Source organism: Pinus tabuliformis, chromosome 5_2, assembly GCF_031772625.1.
Source record: "Pinus tabuliformis cultivar Carrire ecotype Pingquan chromosome 5_2, CPIR1, whole genome shotgun sequence".
Taxonomy (NCBI): Eukaryota; Viridiplantae; Streptophyta; class Pinopsida; order Pinales; family Pinaceae; genus Pinus; species Pinus tabuliformis.
This window is the reverse complement of record NC_142306.1, coordinates 17,693,082-17,707,972: the sequence shown is the minus strand read 5'-3', so window position 1 is coordinate 17,707,972 and position 14,891 is coordinate 17,693,082. Positions and strand designations below refer to the sequence as shown.

The window sequence follows — 14,891 nt, the reverse complement described above, 5'->3', positions numbered from 1 at the left end:
TAGATCCAATGTAGAGCAGCAGCAAAGAGAAATTAGAGAGGGGTGGTTCGACAGTTGTGGGCAGAAGGATTTTCGTGAAGGAAATCAAATTTCAGAGGGAGCTTGTTCCTTAGAGGATTTCTAGTGTCAAAGAAAACCAAATTCGACTTTTGCTGGGGTAGCAGAAAAAGAGGGAGAAGAGAACTTGTTCGACACTCGTTTGAGCAGAGATGGCAGTTAATGAACTGAGGGATCAGGACAGGTTGGATGGAGCATCAAACTTTGTATCTGGATGGCCAGGATCTTGGCAGTTTTGGACAAAAATCGCATCAAGGATTATGCCTTGAAGACAGTTGCTGTTCTGGTTGATGTTAATCCTCTCAAGAAGTACGAGGAGGCTCAGGTAAAATCAAAGTGCATGATCTTGGACAGGGTCAAGGATCATGTGATCTCACATATTGCTGAGAAGGACACAACAAGGGAAATGTGGGAGGCCTTGACCACTTTGTACGAGGCAACTTCCGTTCGACAGAAGATGTTGCTTAAGAGTCAGCTGAGACAGTATCAGATGCATAATGGAGAAGAAATCAGTCCCTTCCTTCTCAGGTTGCAATGGATCCGAGACCAACTAACTTCCGTAGGGTCTACACTAGATCTTGAATTCATGGTCAGGACTACCCTGAATGCAGTCATTGAAGACTGTGAAACCTTTGTCCAGAGCATCTTGGGCAGGGCTTCTCTCCCTAGTTGGGAGGAGATGTGGGCAGCTCTTCGCAAGAAGAGATCAAACGGTTGACCAAGGCAGGAAGCAGCAACAAAGGGATCAGAGCCAAAAAGGAGGAAGAGGAGGAGGAAGCTCTCACATTAGCAGGACAATAAGGGCAGTAGAAGAGGAAAAAGAAAGATATATCCAAAGTCAGATGCTTTAGATGTGGAGAACTGGGTCATTTCGCCACTTAGTGCCCTTAGAAGAAGGGCAAGGAAGAGAAGTCTGACTCAAAGGTTGCTCCAATGAAAGCTGACAAGGAGGACAATGATGAGGATTGTGCTATGAGTGTTCATGCACCTCTAGTAAAGAAGTGGGGCGATATTAGTTGTAGTTGGGAGGACTACATAGGGGCAGGATCCTTGAGGTGCCCAAACTCTTGGATCATATATGGCTACGGGAGCCCTCAATGACAGTAGTAGAATGACGAGAGTCAGTTGGTGCAAGGGATGATGGAGCGACAGAGGCGGAGCTAGAGAGCCAAAGTCTGAAGCAACGCAATCGGGTGTTGTAGCAGTGCGGGAGGCATAGAGAAGATACAACAGCGGCGCAGTAGCATTAGAGGGTCAGCACAGAGCAGATACAATAGCAGCGTAGTAGCATTAGAGGGTCAGCACAGATTAGCAGCAAAGGTAGCTTCAGCATCACGGGGCATCCAGACTGACGAACATGTCAGCTTTTGGGTGACTTTTCAGTTGCTTACTTCTTAGCAATTGAGTTGTAGTGCAGTAGTTAGCAGTGGCAATGCTATGGGCAACATGATCCAACATATTGAGAGGGAGTTGCAGTACAGATGCAGCAGTGACAGTGGCAGTGCCATGGGCAGCAACACAAATTGCAACAGAGCAATGGATGAAGGGCAACAAGCCAAGCATTAGCAACGTAGAGGACTGATCCCGTGGATCAGTGTGATACTTCTGTTGGGAAGTATTGCTAGAGCACATTCCTCGCTAAGAGGGAGTGTTGATTTTGGGTAGCATCAGATGTGCTCTAGCTCCGAAATTTTGTGGAGGGGCTAGAACAATTGAGATCCTCCTAGACTCAGAAATCATTTGGAGAAATTCCACCCAGATTGTATTTTATTAAAATAATTAATATTTTTAATGGGGTTCCTAAATCTAAACTTAGGAAAGTTAAAATATTAATGGGCATTAATGAAAATATGGGTGAGACGCTTCTAAGAGACGAGGATCAAATCTAATTTAATCTTAGCCGTTGATTAGAGACTTAATCTCGGCTGTTGATTTCTCAGCAGGAAAGGTATAAAGGATTGGGTCAGTTGGAGAAGACACACAAAGAGATTGAGGAAATCGTTTTCTGAGGTGAGAAGTTCTCAAGAGGGAAATCGATTGGGGAGATCTTGCAGCTGAAGGGCAATGATAGTTCGGGACTATTGATAGAAAGGCGGAGAGAAACTTGTGGAGGTAGCGTAGTAGCCGAGAGAGCTGACATTATGCCACTCTGGGCCCATGCAGCCTTGACACAGAGCCAGGAGGGCCAGCGCAGAGAAAGAGCTGCCTTCCACGCAGAAAGAAGTTCTCAAGAGGGAAATCGATTGGGGAGATCTTGCAGCTGAAGGGCAATGATAGTTCGGGACTATTGATAGAAAGGCGGAGAGAAACTTGTGGAGGTAGCGTAGTAGCCGAGAGAGCTGACACTATGCCACTCTGGGCCCACGCAACCTTGACACAGAGCCAGAAGGGCCAGCGCAGAGAAAGAGCTGCCTTCCACGCAGAAAGATGGGGAGTTGCCGGAAATTGCCGCAATGGGCAGTAGTGCTGACGTAGAGCCTCAAAGAGCTCCACACAGGCCCACACAATTACTGTGAAGGGGCAACGAAGTTGTAGCCGGGGTCAGCGAGATTTGTTGCCGGATCAGCTAGATTCTGTTGGGTGAAGTGAGGTAAAAGTCACTCAGGTTCTCCGCCATTGTATTTCTTTATCATTGGTTTGCCGGGAGGGCAACCAACACTTGTATTTAAAACTTCTGCTTAATAATAGAAAACCTTCAGAGCTGCTGCACCGGTTTTCCTGCATTTGGCTTTTCTGGGGACGTTTAGTCCAAAAATAAGTGTGTCCTTTGCATGATTGTCTCTTTTATTTTTCAGTACTTGATTTGTATAGAGGTGTAGGCTGCAGTTTATTTACATTTATATTTTCTAAATATTTCTGAAAATAACTTGTCATAAGAAGAATACAAGTAGGTAATGTAAATCAGTTTATTGCAGTAGGATTTCTGGTTAATTAGATTCAAAAATTTTCACAACCTCAACAACGGATGTGTGCTCAACTGTCTCCTCCACGAATCTGTCTACTCGGGCTACCAAAGGAAACTCAAACAAGGGTGATTCTTGCATCACACTAGGTGTATCCTCGTGCTCCTCCTGCGTGCCGTTAGCCTCATGCTCAACTGCCTAGAATGTATCTAGATGAATTCCCTCCTCAATGGGTATGTTCTTTCTCATCTCATCACTGCCTTCGCCTTCCTTCTTTGTCTCTGCAGTATTGATACTAGCATTTCGTTCAATAATGATGCTCCTCTCGTTTTCTTCATCTAATGGTTGGTAACTACGTTTCCTTCTTGCTGCCCTTGCTGACACACTCTCTTCGAGCTATTGCACCAGTGTCTCGAGGTTCCTAGTATAATTTTCAAATTTCCCCCGCTGAGACATTTTTGGGCACAAGTTCAATCTAAGGAATAATGTGGGACTAGTGTTTAACCCTCTGAAATTCTAGCCCACAATAGCGCTTGAGCATTAGCGTGATTTAGACCCACAATTGGCCAAAATCATGCTATGATACCACTGTAATATCCCTAATGAAAATTTACAATGATAAACAAAACTAACACAGCAAAAACACACATATACAATTACACCACATTAAACACCCAGAAAATGCCAAAATCTGTGCTGAGCTGAGCCATTTTATTGATATAATTGCTGGGTACAAATGTAAAATCAGAAAGCACGCTCCTGGGCTTGCTCAAGGCAAACTAACAATGCCCAGGTGATAAAATCAACTATTTGGACACAAGTGTGGCTGTCCCCAACCAAGCTCTACGCTGTCCCTCTGAAATCTGCATTGCTCGCTGCAAGAAATGGCTGCTAGGGCCTCCTCCAGTGCTCAGAAAATTCCGGGAAATTAAGCCCGGGCTCTCCACCAATAACCCACAAAAACCCACGAAGGAATTGGCCAAATGTTGACCTCGGAATTTCTGCCCAATTTTCCCTAGCTCCTCCAGTTGCTCGCTGAGTTGGGATCTTTGTTTGACCTCGGAATATTGGCCCAATTTCCCCAAGCTCCTCCAGCTGCTGGCTGCGTTGGGATCCCTGTTTGACAGATATATGCTTAACAGACTGAAGTTATACCTAGTCTAAATTCATTCTGCATGACATCTCCACTTTCCATCAGTGTTGGATTGGTGCACGGACTCACTGTTGTAGAAGTAGAATGGTGTTTGTTCTATAAGTGCATGATTTGTTTTATAATTACATTTATATGGGCATTCTCCGTTTTGTTAGAGCGTAAATTGTTCTACATAATCTTTTCTATGACATTGGGTATTTTCAACCATCCAAGCTGTATGTGTCAGTCAACATCTAGAGTTAATGGGCCATTAATAAAATGGTATATCATCAGTTTTGAAAATTGTTTCTCCATGTCCAGATCATTCTGTATTTGGGGGTTGTATCTTTTAAGAAGGTGGTGAACTGAAAAGGTGTTTCTTTCTTGTGGCTCCTGGAAATGGTATCCGTAAAAATCCCTTTGAGTTTTGACGGAATTAAAAACAACGTAGTGGTGGTTTTTTCCCTTCGGATTTTTGCCTCTTAAAAAAATCTCCATACCTCCATCTCTGTGTTGTTTGTTTTACTGTGCAATTCTTTACCACAACTCTGTTGTGTAGGTGCCATTGGGGTATTTTGACTTTCCTGCTGGAAAAAATGGATCAGAGCAATACCCATCTGGGATCATAGTGTGCAGCAACAGTTTGTTGATAATCTTAAATTCATCCTGATGGTGAGCCATATATGATGGTTCCAAAAGTTGATAAACAAAAAAAAACCTTATACAATGGATCTGGAAGCATTTCAACATAATTCATGTTGCAGAAGTCTCAAATCTCAAATCTTTGACCTATTCAAACTCTGGCTCTGATTTCTCTACTTTTTTTGCTCACGACTAGACCCTTCTAGTGTTCAACTCCAGCTAACCTATCTTCTGATTTTGTATTATTTCCAACACTTCCTGTAATGTAGTTATCATCTAGATCCAAAAGCACAGTGCTATTCCTTGAGCAAGTTTTGGCATCTATATCCAAAAGCACAGTGCTATTCTTTGAGCAAGTTTTGGCCTAGAAGTACTGTTGTTGGGTCTTCTCACCTGTTCCGTCTTTGTTCTATAAGGAAAGTGACTAAAAGGTGAAAAGTCACGGAAAGGCGATAACATATATGATATTATGTTTCTCATTGATTTTGAGAGATCTTCAGCTATTATGTTTCTCCTTGCTTGTGAGAGATCTTAATGTTGAAGTAACATTTTGCTGTCCCTCTTTGGATTCAGAACTTGGGGAGAAAGGAAAGCATTGCTTGCAATAACAGGGAGCTATATCACTAATATAGAACTATTTCTTTAAAATGAATTGAGAAAAATGTGTCATCTATTAGACGAGATCTTCTATGGATATGTGTTATGGAAATTGCTTCCCTTAATTACGTCAAAAAGAATTTCTCTTTGTTTCCCCCTTTCTACTTTAACTGTATTATGTATTTAAAGTGATATGATTTGATTAAAATGAAATTTGTTAATGCCACTAATTGTGACTCTGAGCTTATCATGTATAAAGATCACGTATGACGATGGTGAAGTCGAATTACTCCAGTTAGTCAATGAGCGTTGGGAGCTTATAAGTGGCAGCCAAAAGGTTGGTCATGCCTCTTTTCTGGCACGCTTTTTTATTCTTTTATTTTTCTAACTTTTGCATGTCTTTGATAAACTATGTAGTTTGCTCACAATGGTTTTTTATGGCCTTGTTGCAGGATGATCTCAGGTGTCCACCCAAAGGATGGTGCGTTATACATTTTTATTTGTATGACATTTTGATTAAGGCTGTAACTTTAGGAAAGTAAATGAGTTTGACATGGGTAAACTCTCTGTGAATCTCCACTCATTTTTTTTGAGGATTCTTTAAATTGCCAAGCTGTTAAATGTCATATATTATGTATTCGCTATTCTATGTGAAAGTTTCCATGCTAAAGGTTTGCATCAGAATAAATGTGGCTTATGCAAAAATAGTTTATGTGTTGTGTTGCTGCCTTAATCCACACCTGAGATTATTGTGGAGAAAAACTTTAACTCTACTTGGTGTGGCCTTGGGGGCAAGTCTCAAGTTGAGGTTGTTACTCAATTCTCAACACTTCCATCTAGACTTACTCCTAGCGAAGCCAAGGGGGGTCGACCCTATAAATAATCTAAGGCTTAACTAATTAAGTTCTAGGAGTTAGTAAAGATGACCAAGATACAATACACTATTTAGAATCAAAGTACATTCATGAGCATATACATCCACAAGTATTGAAATTGCAAAATGAAACCAAGAGACCAGTGCCAAATTATATGTACTTGCTAAATAAATGCTCCAACTAAAGATAATTGTGATGTCCTTTTTTTTGGGATTCCTTATGGTGTGGTTAGGATGGACTTCCAGGGTTGGAGGCAGTTAGGTCACAGGAGCAAGTTTACTCAATCAATGGGCCGAGGGGCTTCTGGAGAGGTTTTGAGGAGTTTTTATGAGGTCCGATGGCATTCTCTTGGCATATTCCATCATCCGCACAACTTGCCTTTTGTTTTGTTGCATTCCGACAACTTTTGGAAAATGGGGTTATTATTTAGTCTAACTCAATTAATTATGCTTAAGGTGGCATTCCGGGAAGAATACTTGATGGAACAACTTAGTGTAATAGCTCTTTGGAACCGGAATGAGAAGATCAACGGGATGTGATGGTGGGAAGTGACTTTTAGTGGCCTAAGGAGGGGTGGTGGCTGATTTACCATTTTCCCAAATTAAAAAGGTATTTTAATTAAAATAAAAGCAGTGAAAAGGAACTAAGTGATTAAAATAATAATAAAATAAAGGGTGCCAGAGGGAGGTCCATCATATCTATAAAAGAGGAGGAGGAGACCATTTTTATATATCTTGGAGTTGAGTGCTTTTCTTGTGGAGAGTCTTGGAGCACCGAGATTTCCCAGCTTCAGCAGTAGCCCTAGGATGGAAACCCTTAGGTGATTCAACGAGAGTGGGTGAGTACCCATCTCTCCCCTTGGTGAAATCATCTGGAATTCATAGGAGAGCTTAACAGTTGCAGTTCAGTTCAATTTGGGAGGGCTAGTGCAACATTGGAGCAGGTTCTTGAGGCCAGTTTCCCATCTCAGCTATATTAATTGCATCAACATGTAAACCCCAATTTATTTATTATAATAAAAGCTGAGATTATTTTCTGCTCATTGTATTTTTGAATTGGAAAACTCTATTTGCTATATTTTACATGACAATCTTTTGTTAAATGAATGGATTTTTATATGTAGCATCTTTCTTGAGTTAAATTCCGAGAATTTGCCAAATTTTTTAGTTTGGGATATTACAGAGGTATCAGAGCTGTGGTTCTTGGCAGCCTGAGGGTCTTAATTGCAGATTGTTCGAGGGTTTTATTTTGATTGTGCCAATTTATTTTGCTAAGGAAGCCAAATCGTTGCTAAAGAACACTTTATGGCTAGATTTATCAAGCTCACATTGATTGCAAATTTGTTGCACATGTAGTAAATGTCCTACAAATTTCTAACAAGTTGTTCCAGGCATAATAACAATTTGACATATTTGAGTCCAATGTTGAGAAGTCAAAAAGTCATCGATCAAATTTTTTAAGGGGCCAAATTTTAAATTTTAAAGGGGGGACTAAACATATATTTTGTTTAAAATACAAAGCTTGGCAAGGTAAAGGGCCACTTGAAAATCAAATTTCGAAGGCCAAAGTTTGGCAAGGGGCAGACACATATTAATTTCCCAAGGCCGTTTTGAAAATTAAACTAAGGCCTAATTTAAAAAACTAGGAGGGTCATGCATTTTTTAGAAACCAAATTTGACAGCTCCTTGAGAGGCCAATTGCTTGATGGAGCCGCTTGGCGTGCACGTAGAATAACATATAGAGGAGAAGTGATTACATTTTATTGAAGGCAAAGCTATACTTGCAAAAGCCGAATTTCATTGTGGCGAAGGCAATCGTCAAGCGTTTGTTGAAGTGTTGTAAACACAACGCCAAATCAAGACTTGTGAAAAGGGATAGAAATGAGCGGAGAGGAGTGAGATATATGATATGGGTAAGCGGGACCACATAACGAAAATTAGGGTTTCCCATGTAATGCCACTCCTAAAGCTTAGCCAATAGAGGATATCTCACAGGACTAGTATACAAGATGAACCCCCAAGTTGAAGTAAGGTAACAAGAGTACAGTCAAAGCCCTTTCTTTTCGCCGAATCCCCCTACTAATCCATGTCCAAATGTGCCCAAGGAAAGCAAGCATAAACACCCAATTACATAATGAAAAATCATACCTTTGGGGTTGGAAGGCCCACTTTCAAACATACGATCATAAGAGATGAGCGAGGGCAGAATGGCTAGCTCAGGTAGTGGAGAATAATGGCACATTGAGCTATCTAGTGGCTGCAAGGGACTGTTCCCTGCCGATTGAAGACAAATCTAGGAGTATATTTCTCCTAAAGGGGTCACCTAAGAAACCAGATTCATCCTCCCCCCCCACATGTCTTGAATCACGAGTGTTGAACACGATTCTCAAGGGACACGTGTTTGATTCGTGGGTTGAGCAGGTCCAAACATGAGCAATTCATGGACCTAGCGAATCTGATTCTCCCGAGCAATGTGTCACGATTTTGTGATACATGTCCCTCTCGAAAACCCTATCATGGCTCTTTAAAATCCCGATTTGGGCCACTTTGTCATCATTGTAATGTGTCTCTCTTGTCATGGGTGTGTGAGAGTGAGTAGAAAAAGGTCTAGGAGCGTGTTTCCTAATGATATGGGTTTGGATAGTAGTGTTGAGTTGGCATTGGCCAACTTGGATATTAATGAGCCAGTGCTAGAGCCTATCACTTTTGATGATGGTGATACTCTTGAGGGGTCATCTTCCACACCAGTAGATGCAGAGATTACATTGGATACAAAGGAGGAGGATGCAAAGGGGAGTAGTGGTTACCGTGACAGTGATATTGATTTTGGTGATGATGATTGATGAGCTACCTACTACCTTGTAGTTGTTTTGGGAAAAATACTGAGAGGGGGGGGGGTGAATCAGTGTTTTAAACTCACTTCAAACTTTTCATTTCTTATTCTGCATTCTATATGCTACTGTCATTTATGAAACTCGCGTATGTTCCATCAATTATTCACCTTTAACTAGTGCATCATTATGTCATTATTCATTTATTAAGCAGAAAGCATGAGCAGTAAAGAGAAGATAACACAACACATAAGCAACCCACATAGAACACCAGGATTTTTAGGTGGAAACCCAATATGGGAGAAAACTACCGCTATTGTTGTGGCTGTCTTCTTTCTTATTATAAAGAAACCTTTTACAATCTTGTACTGGCGCAGACTCTTACCAGTACACAAGCACCCACCTACAGAAGGCTACAACCTTCTCTTGTTCTCCAACACCCACTAGAAGGGAGCTCCAACGCCTAATCTTGTTTACCGGCTCCTACCGGAAGGGAGATCCTACCCCTTGCACAAATTCTCCAGCTACTACAGGAAGGAAGCTTCGAATCCCTTATTGAAAGCCCTAATCGTTAGCACCTCTGTGGACCACGTTTCATAATATTTCATACTGGATCCACTTGACTGAAACCATCAAACCTGTAGGCCACTTTTCATCATATTTTTAGATTGGACCCACTTCCAACATTAAGCCCAATATTAAATAACAATTATGAAACCAAACACTAAACCAACTTATCCAATCATAGTACCAACTGAAACACTGCAACATTAGCAAACCAATCAATGAATCTCAATCAACCAATGGAATAGATCAATAGGTCATATCAATGCACAACCACTCATCAATATACCAATCCATATATTGTTCATCATCACAGAAACATAGTGTTGTTCCTGAAAACCCTAATCAGACATACGTCATAGTGTATACGCTACTTCCCTAAAGTAGACTAGCGTATGTACACGAGTCCTCTGAAGAATACCTGTGTACAGATCTCAATATACCGATAGCTGAATCTTAATCACTCTGCTACTGAAACAATCACTAAATCAAATACTGAATCAATCACAGATCATTGAGCCAATTACGATCACAACACAGTAACATCTTTACTAATCAACATTCCATTCCATAACAAACTCAACCCAACCAGTACTGTGAAGCACAAATTATCATGATAGAGACATCATCAACAAACAACAACAAACATAAAAGAACTAATCAAATATCATCAATAAGTCATACTGCAAAGCCCTAGCATGTGTACGCGACTTTCATAAAGCCTATCTGTGTATGTACGCGCTTATCATTCACAACACCCGCGTACGGATTTGTACATACTGAAAACACTTTGCAGAATATATATGCGACTACCTAGAAGCATATCCATGTATGCACGCGATTTCTTTGAAGCAAACTTGCGTATAGATCTTGAAATTACTGAGTCAAACCTTCACTGCAACCACAACACATACTGCGCATGCTTCACCATCACATATTCATATTAGAGCATTATTGTCAGCACAAATCTATCATTGTTAGCCATTTTCAGTGAGTACATCAAACAACCACATATGTCACCATACTTCAGATCTTTCAGATCTGAGTCCTCTCCTAGCTCCTTAGTGCACCTCTAGTTCAGATCAAATTACACATTAATAACCCATAACTTGCACACTTAACACTTTGATCTCTATCTCCTTATATGGCTTTATCCTTAGCCAATACCTTATGCCAATCCCTTTGAGGTTTGCCTTCATTGCTGCAAACCAGGCCTGGTTAGGGCAAAAAACACAGTCCCTTATCCAGCCTTAATTTATCCCAGAATTGCTCCCCTTGAATGCGACTACCCCGCCTTGAGTGGCTGAGGTAGTTTGATGTTGTCCTAGCCTTCAAATAGAACTTGGAATTCCTTCAAGTCATTGCGGCTGTCCAAGATCTCCACTTACAGGTCTGCGACAGCTTGTTTTGGGACTGTCCACCCTCAATTGGCCCTCAAACAGTCCCTCCTCGCCTCGACCCTCTAGCACAACTCCTCAACCCTCCAACAAACAACTTGGTGAGCTAAAATGGGCCTTAAAACAACCCTATGATGCTCTCTCTTATTCGCTGTTAAACCTCCTTTTGCTGCGGCCTAAACAAGGTCCTTTTCTCCTCAACGAGCTATTTTCTTGTGATGTGTTGCAGCAATGGATATGTCTAAATGAGACACAATCACCTCCTATTTATACACATAAGAAGGGCTTCCCAAAACGCCTAACAAGGGCTTGTCCAGCTGTCAAGAGGCTTACTAAACTTAAGGCGACTTTAACTCATTTGGTGCAAACCCACTCCACAATCCAAAAAATTCATAACTCCATTTCTACAACTCGAAATTGGGTGATCTTTGTTGCGTTGGATTCGTCTCAACGAGATCTATCATCCTCATCCATCACATGTCGAAATTTGTTCATAGTTTTGGCCCAAATCTCGATGGCTGCAAAACCCCAACCTTGGGTTCCAAGCCCACAAGTGACTCTTGTGGCGCTTTGCCCTCCAAACCCTGAACCCTAGGGCTTGGAGTATCACCCAAGCTACTGAAAAGTCAACACTCTCTCTTAGCGACGAAGGTACTTACAAGACTAGGAAGTAACTCATCATCATCATCACTACTTGCAACGCTCGCCCAACTCTTGGTGCTCACCACTCCGGCAATCCCTAAAGAATGAACTAACCCTCTCTCGGAAGTGTCGCTATCACTGGAAGCATCCTGCTTCTTCTTCTTCTCCTGTATCACTTTTGAATCCCTCTATGATTCCTTCTTTCCAGATGTCGAAGCACCCTTGCTTCCCACTGACCACGCGCTCTTCTTGGGCTGCAAAGTCTTCCTCTGAATCTGCAAGCTCCCCTTAGAACTCGACTCCCTCTAAGCCTTTGGAATTTGGACCTTCTTCTCCGGAACTTGTACCTGTACCTCTGGAACTTGCACTTGCTCCACCTGTTTCTTCCCATGATCCATAGGCTTGCCCGTTAGCCTGTATAAAACATGCACTCTAACTCCAAGCACAATCCCATCGGAGCTAGAGCCTCTAGGCCTGAGTCTTGCCTTCCTATCGTAGAACAAGACCTCAAACCCCTTCTTCTTGATCATCGAGACAGAAATCACGCTATATTTGAGACTTGGTACAAATAATACATGTTGGACCCGCATCACTCATCTTGTCTCCATTGTGAATGCCACAACTCCCGATCCTCAGATCTCCTTCTATCTCTTGTCACCTAACACCAAGTGCAACTTCGAGTCCCATTTAGCTAGAGTCTCAAAAACCCCCTGTGACCCTATCATATATTTCGTCACATCACTGTCCACGTACAATACATCCTCATTGATAGTACCCTACGAGAAATGAGAGATCATAGCAAAGTCCTCCTCCTCCAATCTCCTGGTGAGAGCATCTGTCTCAGCAGAAGTGGCAACACCGTCAACTTGCTTTCCTTTCTTTTTCTCGTCATCACCTTTCTTCTTCATTGGACATCTCAACGGAAAATGACCCATCTCGCCAAAGTTGAAACACTTGACTTTACTCAAGTCCTTCTGCTTAACCTTCATTCGCGCTGCAAGTGCCATGTCATCCTTTGAAGCCCTCTTCTTCGGATGAAGATCCTTGTCTCGTAACTCTTCCTGAATGAAGTCGTCCCACAGCCTATTCTGGTTTGGCATCTTCTCTCTGGTAACAATACCTTCGATGAAGGGCTTCCATTCCTCGGTGAACCCTTTCAAAGCAATCCTCACCGTATCAGAATCTGAAATAGTCACGCCGACGGTAGCAAGCTCATCTTTGACTTGAGACAATCTCGTCAGATACAAAGTCACTTCTTCACCCTGTATCATCTTGGTGGACTTCAACTTATCCTCCAATACCAATACTCGGTTCTCATTCTTATTCTGGAACAAATTATGAGGAGCCATCCACATCTCATGTGCAGTGTTCTTTCGAGACAAATGAAGTATTAGGGAATCTTTCACACTATCAAGGATGATCAATCTTGCCCTTGTATCCAAATCCTCGTACACTTCCAACTCCTTTGGGTCAGTTGGCTTCTTTATGGCTTTCTCGACGAACTCCCAGATCCTGTTGACCTGCAAGACCAAATTGATCCTTTCCTTCCATGGACTATAGTTGGACAAACCCTCCAACCTGTCCTCATACTAGAAACCAACTTGCAACTTTGACATTGTCACCTACAATGTGACCAACTCCCTCTTAAGTTGTACTTCGCTGTGCACAACTCTGATTCACTGACTTCCAAAGTAGCTCAAACACCCTCTGATACCATGTTGAATTTCCACGATCTTGGGTCTAGGTTAGAATCTTAAAATCTCTGATGCTACCAAACCAAGAATCTCAACAAGAACTACTTTGAACAGTGGAAAATATAAAGCAGTAAATCACATATGCATAAGTATACACAATGTTTAACAAATATTGTACAATAATTTACAGTCCAATCTTCGTTATATTAAACCAATCTAAATAATACAACAATCTATGGAATACAAGATACAATGACAATCTTTGCTGCAGCTTCAATGTCGTATCTTGTCCTGCCAGTCCTTCGCTTCCGTACTGATATCTAGCTGCCCCTTAGTCCTTCAAAGGACAACACATAGAGACTCCAGGAGGGCTGCCACCTAACACTGTTGCAAGTCACTTTTGCTGCATGTACACGAGTTGATCCTATCTGATCTCTAGGCTGGCCAATCCCTGAGCTCTAATTCGCCAATCTAGCAGTCACTTTTGTCCATCAAAGTGCTGCACATTAGGCACTAAACTTCACCCAACTTTCAACTCTCTTTGTCACTTCAAGATTTCTTGTCTAGGGCTACTTTGGGTAGCCAACACACTGCCCTCCACCAGACAAATGGCACCCAATACTTCACGGTAGGATTTGCTCCTAGAAAGGCTTTCTATCACCGAATCAAGCCTTCAAATTGGCTCCCACAGGTTGCAATAGCAATCGATCCAAAACTGATCTGAATCATGGATCCAACACCTAAAAGAATGTTTCACAAAACATACCTTAGATCACTGTTTGAGGTTTGCCTTCATCGCTGCAAACTAGGCCTGGTTAGGTTACAAAACACAGTCCCTTATCCAGCCTTCATTTTGCCCATAATTGCTCCCCTTGAATGTCGTTTTGCCCCTCCTTGAGAGGACAAGGTAGTTTGATGCTGTTCTAGCCTTCAAATAGACCTCGAAATTCCTTCAAGTCACTGCGGCTGCCCTAAATCTCCACCTACAAGTCTGCGACAACCTTGTTTTGGGACTGTCCACCCTCAATTGGCCCTCAAACAGTCCCTCCTTGCGTCGGCCCTCTAGCACAACTCCTCGACTCTCCAACCAACAACTCGGTCACCTGAAATGGGCCTCAAAACAGCCCTACGATGCCCTCTCCTCTTCGTTGTTCAGCCTGCTTTCGATGCGGCCTAGACAAGGTCTCATTTTCTCCTCAACAAGCTATTTTCTTGCGATGTGTTGTACAAATGGATATGTCTAAATGAGACAAAATCACCTCCTATTTATACACATAAGAAGGGCTTCTCAAAACGTCCAACAGGGGCTTGTCTAGGTGTCAAGAGGCTTACTAAACTTAAGCCGACCTTAACTCATTTGGTGCAAACCCACTCCACAATTTCAAGAATTCAAAACTCCATTTCTACAACTCAGAATCGGGTGATCTTCGTTGTGTCGGATTCGTCACGACGAGTGCTATCATCCTCATCCATCACATGTCAAAATGTGTTCGTGGTTTTGGCCCAAATCTTGATGGGTGCAAAACCCCAACCTTGGGTTCCAAGCCCACAAGTGACT

The 14,891-nt window shown here is 42.1% G+C and overlaps 1 protein-coding gene across 1 annotated transcript in view; it reads left to right on the top strand.

Annotated features, from left to right (window-relative positions):
• The window catches only part of LOC149157278 (sister chromatid cohesion protein PDS5 homolog A-like), a 193,307-nt gene that overhangs the window by 161,892 nt on the left and 16,524 nt on the right, over positions 1 to 14,891 (top strand). Inside the window, exons 12-13 of the mRNA XM_089435768.1 lie at positions 5,591 to 5,668; positions 5,784 to 5,812. Of these exons, the coding sequence (XP_089291894.1) occupies positions 5,591 to 5,668; positions 5,784 to 5,812 (107 nt within the window). The remainder of the gene's footprint in view (positions 1 to 5,590; positions 5,669 to 5,783; positions 5,813 to 14,891) is intronic.